Source organism: Truncatella angustata (genome assembly GCF_020726525.1).
Source record: "Truncatella angustata strain MPI-SDFR-AT-0073 chromosome Unknown BKA67scaffold_1, whole genome shotgun sequence".
NCBI lineage: Eukaryota > Fungi > Ascomycota > Sordariomycetes > Amphisphaeriales > Sporocadaceae > Truncatella > Truncatella angustata.
The window spans coordinates 6555159-6568931 of NW_025763381.1; the positions used below are offsets into that span (position 1 = coordinate 6555159).

The 13773-nt window shown below is 51.2% G+C and overlaps 6 protein-coding genes across 6 annotated transcripts; 4 read left to right on the forward strand and 2 right to left on the reverse strand.

Annotated features, from left to right (window-relative positions):
* Positions 1 to 830: 830 nt before the first annotated feature.
* On the forward strand, positions 831 to 1788 carry BKA67DRAFT_510541 (ribose 5-phosphate isomerase a; the record flags this gene model as incomplete). Its single annotated transcript, XM_046097331.1, has 2 exons — positions 831 to 1266; positions 1358 to 1788. The coding sequence occupies 2 exons, from the start codon at positions 831 to 833 to the stop codon at positions 1786 to 1788; spliced, it is 867 nt and encodes a 288-aa protein (XP_045965019.1).
* Positions 1789 to 2329: 541 nt separating this feature from the next.
* On the reverse strand, positions 2330 to 3336 carry BKA67DRAFT_590110 (ras family-domain-containing protein; the record flags this gene model as incomplete). Its single annotated transcript, XM_046104555.1, has 6 exons — positions 2330 to 2385; positions 2442 to 2720; positions 2806 to 2935; positions 3025 to 3113; positions 3193 to 3218; positions 3284 to 3336. 6 exons carry the CDS (start codon positions 3334 to 3336, stop codon positions 2330 to 2332), a joined length of 633 nt encoding a protein of 210 aa, XP_045965020.1.
* Positions 3337 to 4190: 854 nt separating this feature from the next.
* On the forward strand, positions 4191 to 6077 carry BKA67DRAFT_549503 (ribosome biogenesis protein Nop53/GLTSCR2). The gene is made up of 2 exons (XM_046101586.1): positions 4191 to 4496; positions 4559 to 6077. The coding sequence occupies exons 1-2, from the start codon at positions 4345 to 4347 to the stop codon at positions 5721 to 5723; spliced, it is 1317 nt and encodes a 438-aa protein (XP_045965021.1). The 5' UTR covers positions 4191 to 4344; the 3' UTR covers positions 5724 to 6077.
* A 191-nt stretch (positions 6078 to 6268) lies between these two features.
* On the forward strand, positions 6269 to 8954 carry BKA67DRAFT_549504 (uncharacterized protein). Its single transcript, XM_046101587.1, has 2 exons — positions 6269 to 8565; positions 8617 to 8954. The coding sequence occupies exons 1-2, from the start codon at positions 6507 to 6509 to the stop codon at positions 8631 to 8633; spliced, it is 2076 nt and encodes a 691-aa protein (XP_045965022.1). The 5' UTR covers positions 6269 to 6506; the 3' UTR covers positions 8634 to 8954.
* A 369-nt stretch (positions 8955 to 9323) lies between these two features.
* On the forward strand, positions 9324 to 11561 carry BKA67DRAFT_530973 (uncharacterized protein; the record flags this gene model as incomplete). Its single annotated transcript, XM_046099319.1, has 4 exons — positions 9324 to 9766; positions 9829 to 10288; positions 10352 to 10440; positions 10499 to 11561. The coding sequence occupies 4 exons, from the start codon at positions 9324 to 9326 to the stop codon at positions 11559 to 11561; spliced, it is 2055 nt and encodes a 684-aa protein (XP_045965023.1).
* A 286-nt stretch (positions 11562 to 11847) lies between these two features.
* On the reverse strand, positions 11848 to 13081 carry BKA67DRAFT_510893 (uncharacterized protein; the record flags this gene model as incomplete). The annotated part of the gene is made up of 4 exons (XM_046097364.1): positions 11848 to 12023; positions 12079 to 12184; positions 12251 to 12923; positions 12999 to 13081. The coding sequence occupies 4 exons, from the start codon at positions 13079 to 13081 to the stop codon at positions 11848 to 11850; spliced, it is 1038 nt and encodes a 345-aa protein (XP_045965024.1).
* Positions 13082 to 13773: the final 692 nt, after the last annotated feature.

The window sequence follows — 13773 nt, forward strand, 5'->3', positions numbered from 1 at the left end:
TTCTCGTCGCCAGACGTCGTATCGAGGGTCAATCCCTGTTCAGTAAACACCGTCGATTATCTGACGATGTCTCGTTACGAACGGATGAAATCACGCGCTTTTGTGCTGATTGCATCAGTTTTCATGCCAGCCAAATCATCTGAATTCTGTTGGCCACATGGGACGCACGTGTATGGGTATGTGTATGTGTAATCAACACAGCGATTTGTTGTTCCATTGCCGAGACGTTGAGCCGTAGGCGCCCATCACAAAACTCCCATGTGCAAAAGCGCCTGACTTGCCGGTGATCCGCCAGCTTACTCAGGCCCACAACGGGGGGGCACTGGGAACGTCATCGAGACCCCTCCATACAACTGCCCACGCAAATATTTACGGTTAGCCGCCGCGCAAGTCGTCGCGGGGCTTTTCTAATTATCGTGAACACAGGCAGCTTAGTTAGCAAATCTTGACGTTCCATCCTGAGAATTGTACGCTTACTTCCGCAAGCTGTCCGCTCAACAGCATATCGTGTGACTGTACAGGACCCAGTTAATACCGCACTCGTTCATCTGGCTTAATTACTGGTCATCGCAGCCCAATTACTCACTGCGCGTTTTCTACAAGTAAGCCAACTTTAGCTTCACACATACATGAATTGTGCTTCTCCGACTTCCGGACTGAGAGCTCTTTGTACTACACCTCGTGCACTACTACCTCGAGTCCCGCACCAAAGCCTGGTCCCGAGACAACTTTTCACGACCAGCCCACGGCCCGCCTTACCCCGAGCCCGAGCAAAGCTTTTGAAACCACCACCGCGACTCAGCCCAAGAACAATGTCGTCGGCGACCAAGATGGAGCCACCGCCCCCACCACACGTCAGCACGGCGGGGGACCTGGTCGAGTCGGCCAAGCGGGCGGCGGGCCGCAAGGCGGTCGAGGAGCACCTGCTGCCGTCGTACACGCGGATCGGGATCGGGTCCGGGTCGACGATCAAGTACGTGGTGGAGGCGATCGCGGACCTGCCGCGGGCGCAGACGGACCGTATGAAGTTCGTGCCGACGGGCATCCAGTCGCGGGACCTGATCCGACAGGCGCGCCTGCCCCTGCTGGCCATTGATGACATGGTCATGGAGGCCGAGTACGAGGAGGGCCAGCAATACCTCGACGTGTGCTTCGACGGCGCCGACGAGGTCGACCTCGAGCTGAACCTCATCAAGGGCGGCGGTGGCTGCCACTACCAGGAGAAGCTGGTCGCCGTGTCGAGTAAGAAGTTTGTCTGTGTTGCTGGTAAGCTTTCTCCCTTTCCCGGCGCCGCCATGACTCTGTTATAAAGGATAATTTGCACGTGAATACTTCAACTAACGGGGAAATAAAACAGACTACCGCAAAAAGGTTGACCGCCTCCTGACCAACTGGGTCGGCGTGCCGATCGAGGTGCAGCCCCTCTTCACAGAACGTGTGCGACGACAGCTCATCACCATGGGCAGCATCAAGCCTTTCATCAGGTCCGGTCTCCCTGGCAAGGCCGGGCCGATCGTGACGGACAACGGGAACCACATCATCGACGCCCCCTTCCCGCCGCTCCTGCTGAACAGCGAGAAGCACCTGCAGGACGCGTCCAAGGGCCTGTGGACGGTGGTCGAGCTGGCGGCGCGGCTTAAGAACATGCAGGGTGTGCTGGAGACGGGCATCTTCTCGGGGCTCAATGGCCCCGACTCGAGGGCGATGCTCATGGATGCTGAGAAGCCCATTATAGTGTACTTTGGTATGGCGGACGGAAGCGTCGAGACGAGAGCGGCTCAAAAGTAGATGATAGTCCAACAAGAAGTAAAAAAGAAATACTCTTTTGAGACAACAAGAATTAGAAGTTGAAATCACCTACCAATTGAGTACGTATATTGCTTTTTTCCCTGTGGAATTTCAATCCCCCAGGAACTTGCTTTACCAGATAAGACCCCATGGCCTTGAAGCGAAACACTCTCCCCCTGGCAGGTGTGTGTTCAACACGCTCAGCTCTTACAAGCGACCTCATTGGCTAGCGTATGTAAAATGGCAACGGGACCCTTATTATGAATATCAATTAGACGCTGAAACAAAGGCGTATTACATATAATAAATGTCATATCGTTGTAAATGCCAGTCAAATCTCCTTTGACGACTTCCTCTCCATGCGATGCATAGTACGTCTGTGGTCGTCGAGCCGCGGCAGCTGGGCTCTTCTATTATACAAATCCGCGTACTCGGCCGGTCGATATGTCCCCTAAGCCGGGCCCACAACGTCCTGACTCGTCTTGTCTGCTCTAGTCGGGAAATGGTTGGCGGCTGTCTAGGATAGCACCCAAAGTGCAGTTTAGCAAGCGCAGCCTTCTTGTTGCGCGGACTGGGCGTTGGTCTTGACATCGATCACTGTAGTGCGGGTTAGTCGGTGGGCGTTTGGCATGAAATCAGGGAGCAGGGCATACTCTGGGAAGCGGCCTGAGCAGCGCCATCGGTACCCTCCATTCCTGGCAGGGCTTGTGCTATCCTCCTGAAAAGGGTCTTGACGTTGTGGCCCAGCTTAGCACTCGTCTCGACGAACATGAGGTTGTTCTTCTTGGCCTCGTCCTCGCCCTGCTGTGTCGTGACCTCGCGCTTGTCGTTCAAATCCGTCTTGTTGCCAACTAGCACAATGATGACGTCGTTACCACGCTCTGCCCGAACGTCGTCTATCCACTTCTTTGTGTTCTGGAATGATTTTGCGTCTGTGGAAGAACAGCGTATGTCAGTCTGCTGAGCCCCAGTTATACAAGAAGGAGGCTAGATAAAGGGAGTGCAAAGAGAGCGTACTGGAAATGTCGTATACTACTACCGCCACGCTCGAGTCTCGGATGTACGAGGGGATCAGACTCCTAAATCTTTCTTGTCCCGCTGTATCCCAGAGTTGTAACCGTACGGTTCGGTCTTCGAGGTACATGGTCTGAAGGGTGGGAGGGTATGTGTTAGTCGCAATGGTTTTGATGGCAGCTCGTGCTGTTACGGTTGTCTGGGACCGGGGTGGATGCTTGCCTTTGACAAGAAATCGATGCCAATGGTGGCCTGGTACATGTTGTCGAACGAGTCGTACATGAAGCGGGTGATTAGAGATGTTTTGCCCACTGTGAAATGTCTACGTCAGACGATTGCTCTTGTGCCCGCGCTTTCCAGAAGCAGCTGTTGACATGTGAATATACATACCGCTCTGCTCACCGAGGAAGACCAGCCTACAGGGACATGAGGGTTAGCATCGAGGCAACAAACAAGACGTGGACGGGTTAGGCGCATTTACTTGAATTTCTTCAAGGGGTTGTTGTACGACCCGCCTGCGCCAGCTTGAGCCATGTTCGCGTGTTTTGGTGAGGGCCGCGGGAGCGGGACTGGGACTGGGACTGAGTGATATCGTGCCTTGCAGAAAGCGGATGGCTGGATGTAGGTGTGGTATACTTGGTATACTGTGCGTAGGGAGATTCAGAAGGCTACTAAATGCGGTTGGAGGTGTAGCTCGAGTGTCGTTCGAAATGCCTGGTTTGGATGGGGGCGGAAATGCTTCTAAGAAAGGGGCGTGCGGCTCCGCGGTTCACCGTTCTGGGTCTTGCATCTATCTCTCTTCTCGGGTAGTATCCTAAGGTTAGTCAATAAATAAGTAGGTCCTGAGTTCTGGGTCCTACTGTAAGTCCTGGGGGTGTCTCTCTCTCCAGCGGAGTGGATCTGGCGTTCAGGTGCTACACAAGGCCCTGAAGTAGTTATGTATGTAACCTAGTGACCTGACCTAGGAAGGGAATATTGATTGACCTCAACCACCATTGAAAGTCATTATTGCTGAGAGCGAACCAGCCTTCAAAGAAACACTCTTTATTCAAATCTATCTTGGCATAATAAATCCACATAGAAGCCCGTACAAATGCTTCCAATCGAAGGGTTTTTGAACAGAATACATTTGTATTGAATCTACTAACCTTTACAACGGTGCCGTCTATTCCAGCGTTACGGGCCTGTATTTGGGAGGGTCTAAGTCTAGTTGCACCCATCGTTTGTTTCCTGCTATGCACCACTTTCAACCATACCCGGTAGGTATGTGTATGTCTTTTAGCCTAGATGCAGGCGCCTCCAGCTGGCGACTAGTTTTCACTAGACTCTAGCGGGGAAGCCGATAAGGTATTGTTTCTTATCAATAGCGCCGAACCGAAATTTTGTGAGACGAAGGGAGAGAGAAGGAGCACCTGCAGCGCCTGGAATTCGTACTGGAACTGGAATTGGAACTCCCCGCCAAATTTGAGAACCGGACAAATTCAGACGTTTGCAACAGACGCTTTCTTGACTTCCCTCCAGCGGCGCCGGCATACCAACAAGATGCCAGTCATTAAGCCTCTTGCAGGCTCGACAGCGGCCCCGGCCACGCGCAAACAGCCCTCCAGAAAAGGCAAAAAGGCATGGCGAAAGAACGTAGATGTCTCCGAAGTCGAGAAGGGTCTTGACGAACTGAACGAAGAAATCATCAAAGGGTAAGCAAACTCGCACAGAAAGCAAATCTTGATATCCACGCCCGTTAACATTGGTCGTATAGTGGCGTTGTTGCTGAGCGAGCTTCCCACGACCTTTTCACTCTCGACACCGTCGGCGACGCAGCAATCCCCAAGAAGTTCCCCAAGCATGCTTCCAAGAAACTGAAGTCGGATGAGATTCTGGCCGGTCGGTCAGCCGTGCCAGCCGTGGATTCGCGCAAGAGATCGAGCGACAGCGCATCCAAGAGTTCAGACGGCATCATCGCCCCCAAGCGACAGCGCACCGGCTACGTCACACAAAAGGAACTCAGAAAGCTCAAGAAGGTAGCTGATGGTCATCACGATGATTCAATCGAGTTCACTGAGACCGCTTATGACCCCTGGGCTGTTGAGGCACCAAAGCCCCTGGCAGACGACTATGTACATGACACTCGGGACGACAGCAAGAAGGCGCCCAAATCACTGGCTGGCAAGGCTATCTCCTTGGCTGCAAACGGAAAGACAATCCCCGCTGTATCGAAACCCGCTGGAGACTACAGCTACAACCCTGCCTTCGAAGAGTATCAGGCTCGTTTGATTGAGGAGGGAAACAAGGCTGTTGAGGCTGAGAAGAAGCGCTTGGCCGAAGAAGAGGCCGACCGTATCAGAACGGAGGCTGCCGCTAGGTCAGCTGCCGAAGCAGAGGCCGCAGAAGCCCGCGCTCAGTTGTCAGAATGGGAGGAGGACTCGGAGTGGGAAGGCTTCCAGAGCGGGGGTGAAGAATTGAAGGTGTCAGCCAAGAGGCCCGGAAGGAAAACGCCAGTCCAGCGCAACAAAATCAAGAGGCGCCACGAAGAAGAGCGACGGTTGAAGCATGAGGCCAAGACAAGAGTCAGAAAGGCTCAACTGGAACAGATCAAGGAGATCGCCAAGGCTGCATCAGAGAAGGACCTGGCACGAGCCCTGGCCAATGCCGAAGACAGTGACACAAGCACCGAAGGGACCGACAGTGTTCTCCGCAGAAAGCAACTAGGCAAGATCAAGCTACCCGAGAGGGATCTCGAGCTCGTACTCCCAGATGAGCTACAAGATTCCTTGAGGTTATTGAAACCAGAAGGCAATCTGCTCAAGGACCGGTACCGGAGCCTCGTGGTGAGAGGAAAGGTGGAGGCCCGCAGAAGAACTGCTTTGAGACATGCCAGGATGAAGGCTACGGAGAAGTGGACTTACAAGGACTTCAAGATATAGTCCAATCACAGCAAGCAATAGACGGTGCAAATACCTCAGGTTTCCCCCCTTCAAATACCATACTAGCGGACCTCAATTCAGAATACGACCACCAAGTGATGGCCATGTTGAATGCGATGAGCCCCTGCGTTATGGCATAGTTTTCTTGTTCGGTGAGGCTGTACAAATTCTACGCACCCAGTGAGACCCCTGAACTCGGAGCGGCGAGTTGCAATGACCCATCTGTCAGTTACTGTATAGTCGGACATCTACAGTAGAACCGTAAATCATTTCACAAAGTGTATGCCTGCTGTACTGTACGACTGCAGCGTCAAACATGATACCTACATAGGCATAAGTACCAATACATGGACCGTTTCTTGCGGGCGGACTGGAGATCCCACGTCGCAAAGTACATAACTATTTATCAGATTGATCAGATAAGAAACTTGGGGGGTCACAAAACCGGCGCTCGACGAAGTGGAATCCTTGCCATAAGGTGGGTCACAAAGCTTGGTTACGGCATGACTACGTGGAAGGCCCGACCGGTACTAACTAGCAGAGCTAGCTTATGACGCAGTACCACGCAGATGCAGATCCCAGATCCAGATGGACGAAAAAGAGTTTCTACTGTGACTGTAGTAGTATTTACTTGTTTACTACCGTAGATATACACGAATTGGGCATTTCATGTTTGCCAGCACATCAATTGGCCTGTACGCAACGCTCGCTTAGTCGACATGTGGTTGCACTCTTAAACACCCACTTCATTGTTGTTTTCAACCCACGATAGATATAGCCTCAATGCCTCCGCCGCAGTCAGGAGCAATCCTGGCCCGCGTCATCCGCGGACAGGGCAGGTCTGCTGCGTCAGGTCTGCTGCGATTCACCTCCACCCCGCAAGCTACCAGCTTCTTCCTGTCTCGCCAGTTTGGCCAACCAAGTAGGAGACCACAGAGTCCTGAACGAAAATACGAAAATGCCACCAAGTGGCTCTTCCCATCGAGGATTGCCGCGAGAGCTCTCTCCGGCGCTCCCTTGCCCCAGCGACGGTCTTTCTTCCTGAACTTTATGTACCGCTCAGCCGCTGTGCTTGGTACTGGTATCGGTTTCGTCGCTTTCCTCTTCGGTGCCTTCTTCCTCTACGACGCCACGACATACAAAGAGTCCGCAGCCTTTGGCGAATGTCGCGTCTCCGAGTACGCTCTTTCACCTCGTAGAGGCGGCCCCAAGAACCTCCCGATCATTGATGCCCTCATTGACGACGACGATACCGATGAAAAGCGAGCGCAGAAGCAGAAGCCGCGTCTGGTCATCCTGGGTGGTGGCTGGGGCGGCGTTGCCATGCTGAAAGAACTCAACACCGATGAGTACCACGTTACTGTCATCAGCCCCAAGAATTACTTCCTCTTCACTCCTATGCTTCCTTCTGCCACTGTGGGAACTCTGGAACTGCGGAGCTTGGCTGAACCAATCCGGCGCATTCTAGCCAGACTCAACGGTCATTTCGTTCGCGCTGAGGCTCAAGATGTCGAGTTCTCGCACAAGCTAGTCGAGTGCTCGCAAGAGGATGCCAAGGGCAACGAAATAAGGTTCTATGTACCCTACGACAAGCTGATCATTGCTGTGGGATCCGTCACGAATCCACATGGTGTCAAGGGTCTGGAGAACTGCCATTTCCTCAAGGATATCAATGACGCTAGAATGATCCGTAATCAGGTCATGAGAAACCTCGAACTCGCATGCTTGCCCACAACTCCCGATGTTGAACGACGAAGATTACTTTCTTTCGTCGTCAGTGGTGGTGGCCCGACAGGTGTTGAGTTCGCTGCTGAGCTTTTCGATCTGTTGAACGAGGACTTAACTAGGCGGTTCCCCAAGCTATTGAGAAACGAAATTTCTGTTCACCTGATCCAGAGCCGAAGCCACATTCTGAACACGTACGACGAGGCCTTGTCCAAGTATGCAGAGGAGAGGTTTGCACGCGACCAGGTTGATGTTCTTACCAACTCTCGCGTCCAAGAAGTCCACCCCGACAAGATCGTCTTCAGCCAAAAAGATGAGAACGGTCAAGTGGTTACTAAGGAACTGCCCATGGGATTTTGTCTCTGGTCTACTGGTGTATCGCAAGCTGAATTCTGTAAGCGGATAGCAAAGAAGCTCGGCGACATGCAGACAAATCGTCACGCGTTAGAGACCGACACTCATCTCCGTGTTGCTGGTACACCTCTGGGTGATGTTTACGCTATTGGAGATTGCTCCACGGTTCAGAACAATGTCGGAGACAACATTATTTCATTCCTGCGAGGCATGGCATTCAAGCATGGCAAAGATCCTGAGAATCTAGAACTACATTTCCAAGACTGGCGAAACGTTGCTGCAGATGTCAAGCGTCGGTTCCCTCAGGCCGCTGCACATCTGAAACGGCTCGACAAGCTGTTCGGGCAATTCGACAAAGACCAGTCAGGCACACTCAACTTTGGAGAGCTTAGAGAGCTTCTTGGACAGATTGACAACAAGCTGACTTCCCTGCCCGCTACTGCTCAGCGTGCCAACCAACAAGGTGTCTACCTCGCCAAGAAGTTGAACAAAATGGCACGCGCCGCACCTGGTTTGAGTCATAATGATATCCGCGACGGTGATCTCGATGAGGCCGTCTACAAGGCCTTTGAGTACCACCATCTGGGTGCTCTCGCATATGTGGGTAACTCCGCTGTCTTTGATCTCGGCGGCGGCTGGGGTCTGACTGGTGGTTTGTGGGCCGTGTATGCTTGGAGAAGTGTGTACTTCGCGCAGAGCGTTGGTGTGAGAACGAGATTCTTGATGGCGATGGACTGGATCAAGCGAGGTCTCTTTGGACGAGGTGAGAAGCTCCTAACTCTAAATTTTACGGACGATGCTAACCCAACACTAGACCTTATCAGTTTCTAGATTCATACACAGCATGGTGTACGAAGTACGCAATGAGACAATTGCTCGTTTTCAGACCGTTAGAATGGCGCTGGCGTTCAGGATGCCCCGTAGCTCAAATGCTCCGGTGGACCAGATAAGTTAATATTAGTGTTGACTGTGTATATAGAGATTGAAGATAATGATATGAGTTCGGATCTTAAATTGCACCAAACACAAAAGTTGACCTGTCTCATCGTGTTATCATGGACATACAAAATCATCGCTAAGCATTTGCTCAATAATTAAACGAAGTGGAACGCAAACATGATTAGCATGAGATAGGATAGGAGAAGGCAGCAGAAATACACTAACATGGCGCAAGATAGTCTGCGTGCTCTTGTGTCTGCCTACCACTGGTCAACTAAGCTAGGAATACCGCACAAGCAATATCGGTGTGGCTCACATTGGAGTGTTTCACGAGGCTGAGCAGCTATGGGCCAGAAAGCGCGTAGCGATCTTTCCAATGTTGTACTGTGCAGATGCAGGCTGATTGACTGACCGCCCCAAGCCCCAACGTGGCTCTGCATGAGGCATACTTTTCGGGGCTACCTAAGCAGACAACCTGTTTCCCCCTCGATCCTGGAACCCCGACTCTCTTTTACTTTCCGGCTCACACTCTCATCTTCCCTTTTGGGCCAATGGGCCGAATATCGCTTTACTCTTGTGCTCATGGCCGATGTGCTAAGCGTAATTGCAAGCGGCGTCGCCGTCGCCCAATTGGCGGGCACGGCGGGCGGCGCGGTGCTGAAGCTCAAACGGCTCTGGGACCAGGTCAAGGACGTGCCCGAGACAATCCGAGATCTCATGGAGCAGATTGACTGTCTGGATCCCGCCCTGTGGCAGGCCGAGCAGCAGTTTGCGCAAAACGAGTTGCCCCAATTACTCTGGAACGACGAAGCGGCCGTTCGAAGCGTGACCTACTGCCGCAAGGCTCTGGGCAAGCTGACTGAGCTTGTCAACGACCTCGACGTACAGATCAACACCAGCCGCCGGGTGTCGAAGAAGGTGGCCCGCATCAAGGTTGCGCTCAAAAAGGATGAGTTGAACAAGCTGGAGCGGCGACTGGATAATGCTGTTCGGATGCTCCAAGCTGCACAGCAGGGCTATATCATGTAAGTCCACCTACCTCAATGTAATAATCAATGTAGATAATGTCTATGCTCACGCATCATAGAACACTGTTGAAGCTCCAGCCTGACATTATAGTGGGAAAGTTCATGTCATGTATCGAAGCTGCTAAATCCGCAAGCAACTCAGGGACCATAGTGGAAATTGACCCACAAGATGACCGAAAGGAGGTCAAGACCTACTCGATCCAGCGGAAAGTGACCAGGAAACCTTTGAAGTCTCCCAGCGCTGTGGCCGGTTTCAGAATTGGGAGTTCGTCAGAGGGATTATCTGCTGGGTTCCGCCCTCCTTGGTGGCTGTTTGGTGTCACTTGTGCATTCGAATTTAACGCGCGTCGGTCCCTGGCAGGATGGGATATTCGCTTGCGGACGTATGCCGTAGTACCTTACAATACCCCAATATGGGCTGCCATGTCTGGAGGTCATGTCGAACGCGCGCGAGCAATTTTCGATAGTCGCCAAGCATCCCCGTTTGATGTAGATGAACTCGGAAGAAGCCTGCTATTCGTGAGTTCCCCGCTAGAGAGAATGCCATTTACTGGGCTCATATATTGAAATATAATGTGACAGAGGGCAATTTACTGGTGCAGCCCAGCTATTCTTGAGCTCATCTTGAACCTTCATGTCTTTTCAGAGGAAGAAGTCGCTCAAAATATTGTGTAAGCGATTTAACAGTCTTAGTCCACGTAAACGAATGCTTATATTAATTGTTCATAGATCATCGATTCACACTTTTAGTTATTTAAATTCTTTCGCCGAATTGAAAAATACTACATTGAAAAACAACTGCAACATGTTGATTTCAAAAGGGTTTCTTGCTAACTTTGCTGGTTATGTTGAAAGCACGAAGCATTGCAACTGTTGTTTACTGGATGATTGGGATATGTTTCAACTTGTTCAGCCTATCTTTTGCCCAAATCATCAAGCTACCACTTTAACATCACGAATGAAGAGGTTTAAGTATAGAATATGTCATAATTCGGCGGTGTCACGTTTTGTCATTGGATGGGACTCGGTCTTAGACAGCGACGGCAACTTGAGCTGTAGCGAATCCACTCAAGCTTCTCTTTTGCACACAGTGGCCAGAAACGTGTGCTGGGTAGAAGTGTTGCCGATGCATCCGAGTTTTGAGGATTATGAATCCAAAAAGAAAGAATATCAACCGTTTGCAGTTCAAGTTGTGAAGGGAACAAAGGACCTTCATCGGCTGGAGAGCAGCATCAATTTCTATAAGCTCCACACGCCACTGACATATGTGATACTGGGACTTTTGCTCCAGCCGCCTTTTCCAGCGGTCCTTAAATGGACACGCTCAGAAGTGGAGGCCATTCTAGTAAGAAGGCTTCGTCAGTGGCTCATGATACTCCAAGATGCTGGAGTCAACATTGCTGCGTACGGACGACGGGAAGACGAATTATTACGTGGCATCTCACCTGGGTTCCCGAGACGAATTTCCCGAACAGCCAGGGCAAGATGCATGCCAGGTCAAAAATCTTCTAGCCATTCATTTATATCTCGAAAAAACGCATGGAGTTATCATAGCCGTCTCTTGGGCTTCAAAACAGGCCCGAACATCGAGGACTGGGGAGTCTGGATGACAGAACCAACTGATCGTTTTGCTGGGCACTTCTGGACCATGATTGAAGCATCACAAACACCTCATCATGTACCAGGCGCTTGGGTCGATAGCGAAAACGACAACGACTCTTTATATTGGTCGTCGGACGACGATATTGACGAGGTTGACTCGTCGTTATATTCGTTAGACGCTGATGAATGATATTGTGTGTTGACACTCGGTGAATAGAATACGTGCAGCCTCAACTACAGCCTGTCAATTTGCTTCTCAAGGTCCATATCTTCCTGGGATCTCTGTATCATTCAACGTGCGAAGTGCCGTCGTTGATTAAGGCGCCACATGTGTGCATGTCTGTATGGAATTTAACTTTGTTATTTGTCTGACATCATATCCAAGGGTTTTAGCTTAGTTCTCGATGCTTAATGAGCCTTCATTACTGCCTAACCAACCTCGGTTCGTCTTGTGCTCCTTCCTTGTAGTATCAAGGCTAGAACAGTGCCAACGCATTGGGTGGTGAAGCTACGAGACCTGGGATGTTCAGTGGCACAGAAGTAAGCAGGAAAGAATAGCGTTTGGTGCTGGCGCAGTGCTCCCCCAAAGTTTTCAGGTTCCACAGTTCACCAATATTCAAACCGAACATAGAAAGAAAGTATGAGTGTAACACTAGCCAAAGAGTAATCAGCACAAATGCAAAGTCCGACAAGAGTCATATACACACCGAGGTCACCCATATCACCTAGTGATCCGTCGGGCTTTTGAGGGGGGAATACTTCAAATGCAAAAGTGTCGCCGGCTACAGCAGCAAAGTGTTTATTCCAAAACCACTTGTTACCAGTTAGTATAATACAAACCGAATCAAGGATAGAACAATGCATAAAGCCATGGCTCACCTTGGCGGCATCCTCGCTTCCCTCCACTCCAGCCATACCGCCTTGTCCCTTAATCATCAAGCCCAACTGCTCTTCGCCATTCAGCCCCTCCAAAGCCTCCGCAACACCTGCCCTTACAATAAGGATATCGCCTTTTCTGAAGTCTGTCTTTTGAAACGCTGCTACATTCTCTAGGTCTTCGATCGTGATCGCATATCTCGAGAAAGGCTCATACGTAATACCCTTTGCTCTGGTATATGCGAGGTAGTCCAAAAGCACGCCTCTCCCCACCACGCCTCCCCGCTTATGCCAATGTTCCAAGCCGGGAAGATCTCCTCGCTCGTCCGGGTCCTCCAGACCCGCCTTGGTGACCCTGACGCCGTTGTAGCCAAGCCCGGTGCCCTGGTGCGCAAAGTGGCAGAGCCCGTCCCACTGCGAGCTGGCCTGCGTGTTGAAGCTGACCTCGTCGTCCAGGACCTTGAGGTGGCCGCACGCAGACGGGGAGACGTCCTCAGCCCACGAGAGCACCTTGTGGCCCGTCGCTGCGCGGGGACCCCCGGGGACCTTCAGGAGATTCATAGAAGCATTGAGAGATATGGTCACGCCGTCGCGGGCTTCTGCATATGCCGCCTTGACCGTGTCGGCTGTCAGGAGGTTGAGGCAGCCAAGCTTGTCTTTATGCCCATCCCGATCGCTGGATTTGTTTGTGAGCCTAGGTTGCTCTGCAATCCGATGGATATGTGGAAGGTGCGGAGATGTTTAGACTTACAAAACACCCCATGCGCAGCCTTTCGGCATGCCTTCCACGGGAGGTAGGGCATCGAAGTCGGGGAGATCGCGGGAATCACTCATATTGTTCAGGCAATCTTGGCTATTACGAACCAAATATGTCGATCCTGACTGGCCAATATATACCTGCCAGGCCGGCTCGGTATTGTGGAGCCCAAGGTTATGATATGATGACCAAGAATCGCGTTTACTGCTGCCTAGTACGATAAGGATTGGATGTAGGTCTTCCAGTAGTCTCATTACCGTATAGTGCAGTGGTGTTGCGCTCGTTATGTTCCTATACGGCACAGTGGTCGGTTAAGTGACACTGCCACACTGAGGGGTGGGTCTACATCGTGGCGGAGCTCACCACAAAACATAGCCGAGAATATTTACAAAGTAGAAGGTCAATGAAAACTACTTTCACCATGGAAGGAGATGTGGAATACAAAATGTACGATATGGAAAAGTATGGAATTGCACTGGTAGCCTGAAAGGCAAAACCTAGTAGTTGATAGATTGTACCTTCAGAGTAATGGATGATGTATGAGAAATACAGACCTACGAGACTTGGCACGCAAATATATTCAAAGTTAAAATTCCGGCAATCCAGAGATTTCGCGGTAGTCCGCGTTCGAGAAATTTCTGGTGCAGTGTACAGATCATTGAGGATCGTTGAACACTTTTTGTCAATGTTCGAGGGCACTCCACCCTGAATATGCTCACAACGTGACCTCGGGGATTGAGCTACGGAAATAGAGCCCTGCAGGGAAAGT

Excerpts from the sequence above, each read along its gene's own strand:
- BKA67DRAFT_549503 (XM_046101586.1), top strand. The coding sequence starts at position 4,345 with ATGCCAGTCATTAAGCCTCTTGCAGGCTCGACAGCGGCCCCGGCCACG. Across the intron at positions 4,497-4,558 it reads AACGAAGAAATCATCAAAGG|TGGCGTTGTTGCTGAGCGAG; the intron begins GTAAGCAAACTC and ends TTGGTCGTATAG.
- BKA67DRAFT_549504 (XM_046101587.1), top strand. The coding sequence starts at position 6,507 with ATGCCTCCGCCGCAGTCAGGAGCAATCCTGGCCCGCGTCATCCGCGGA.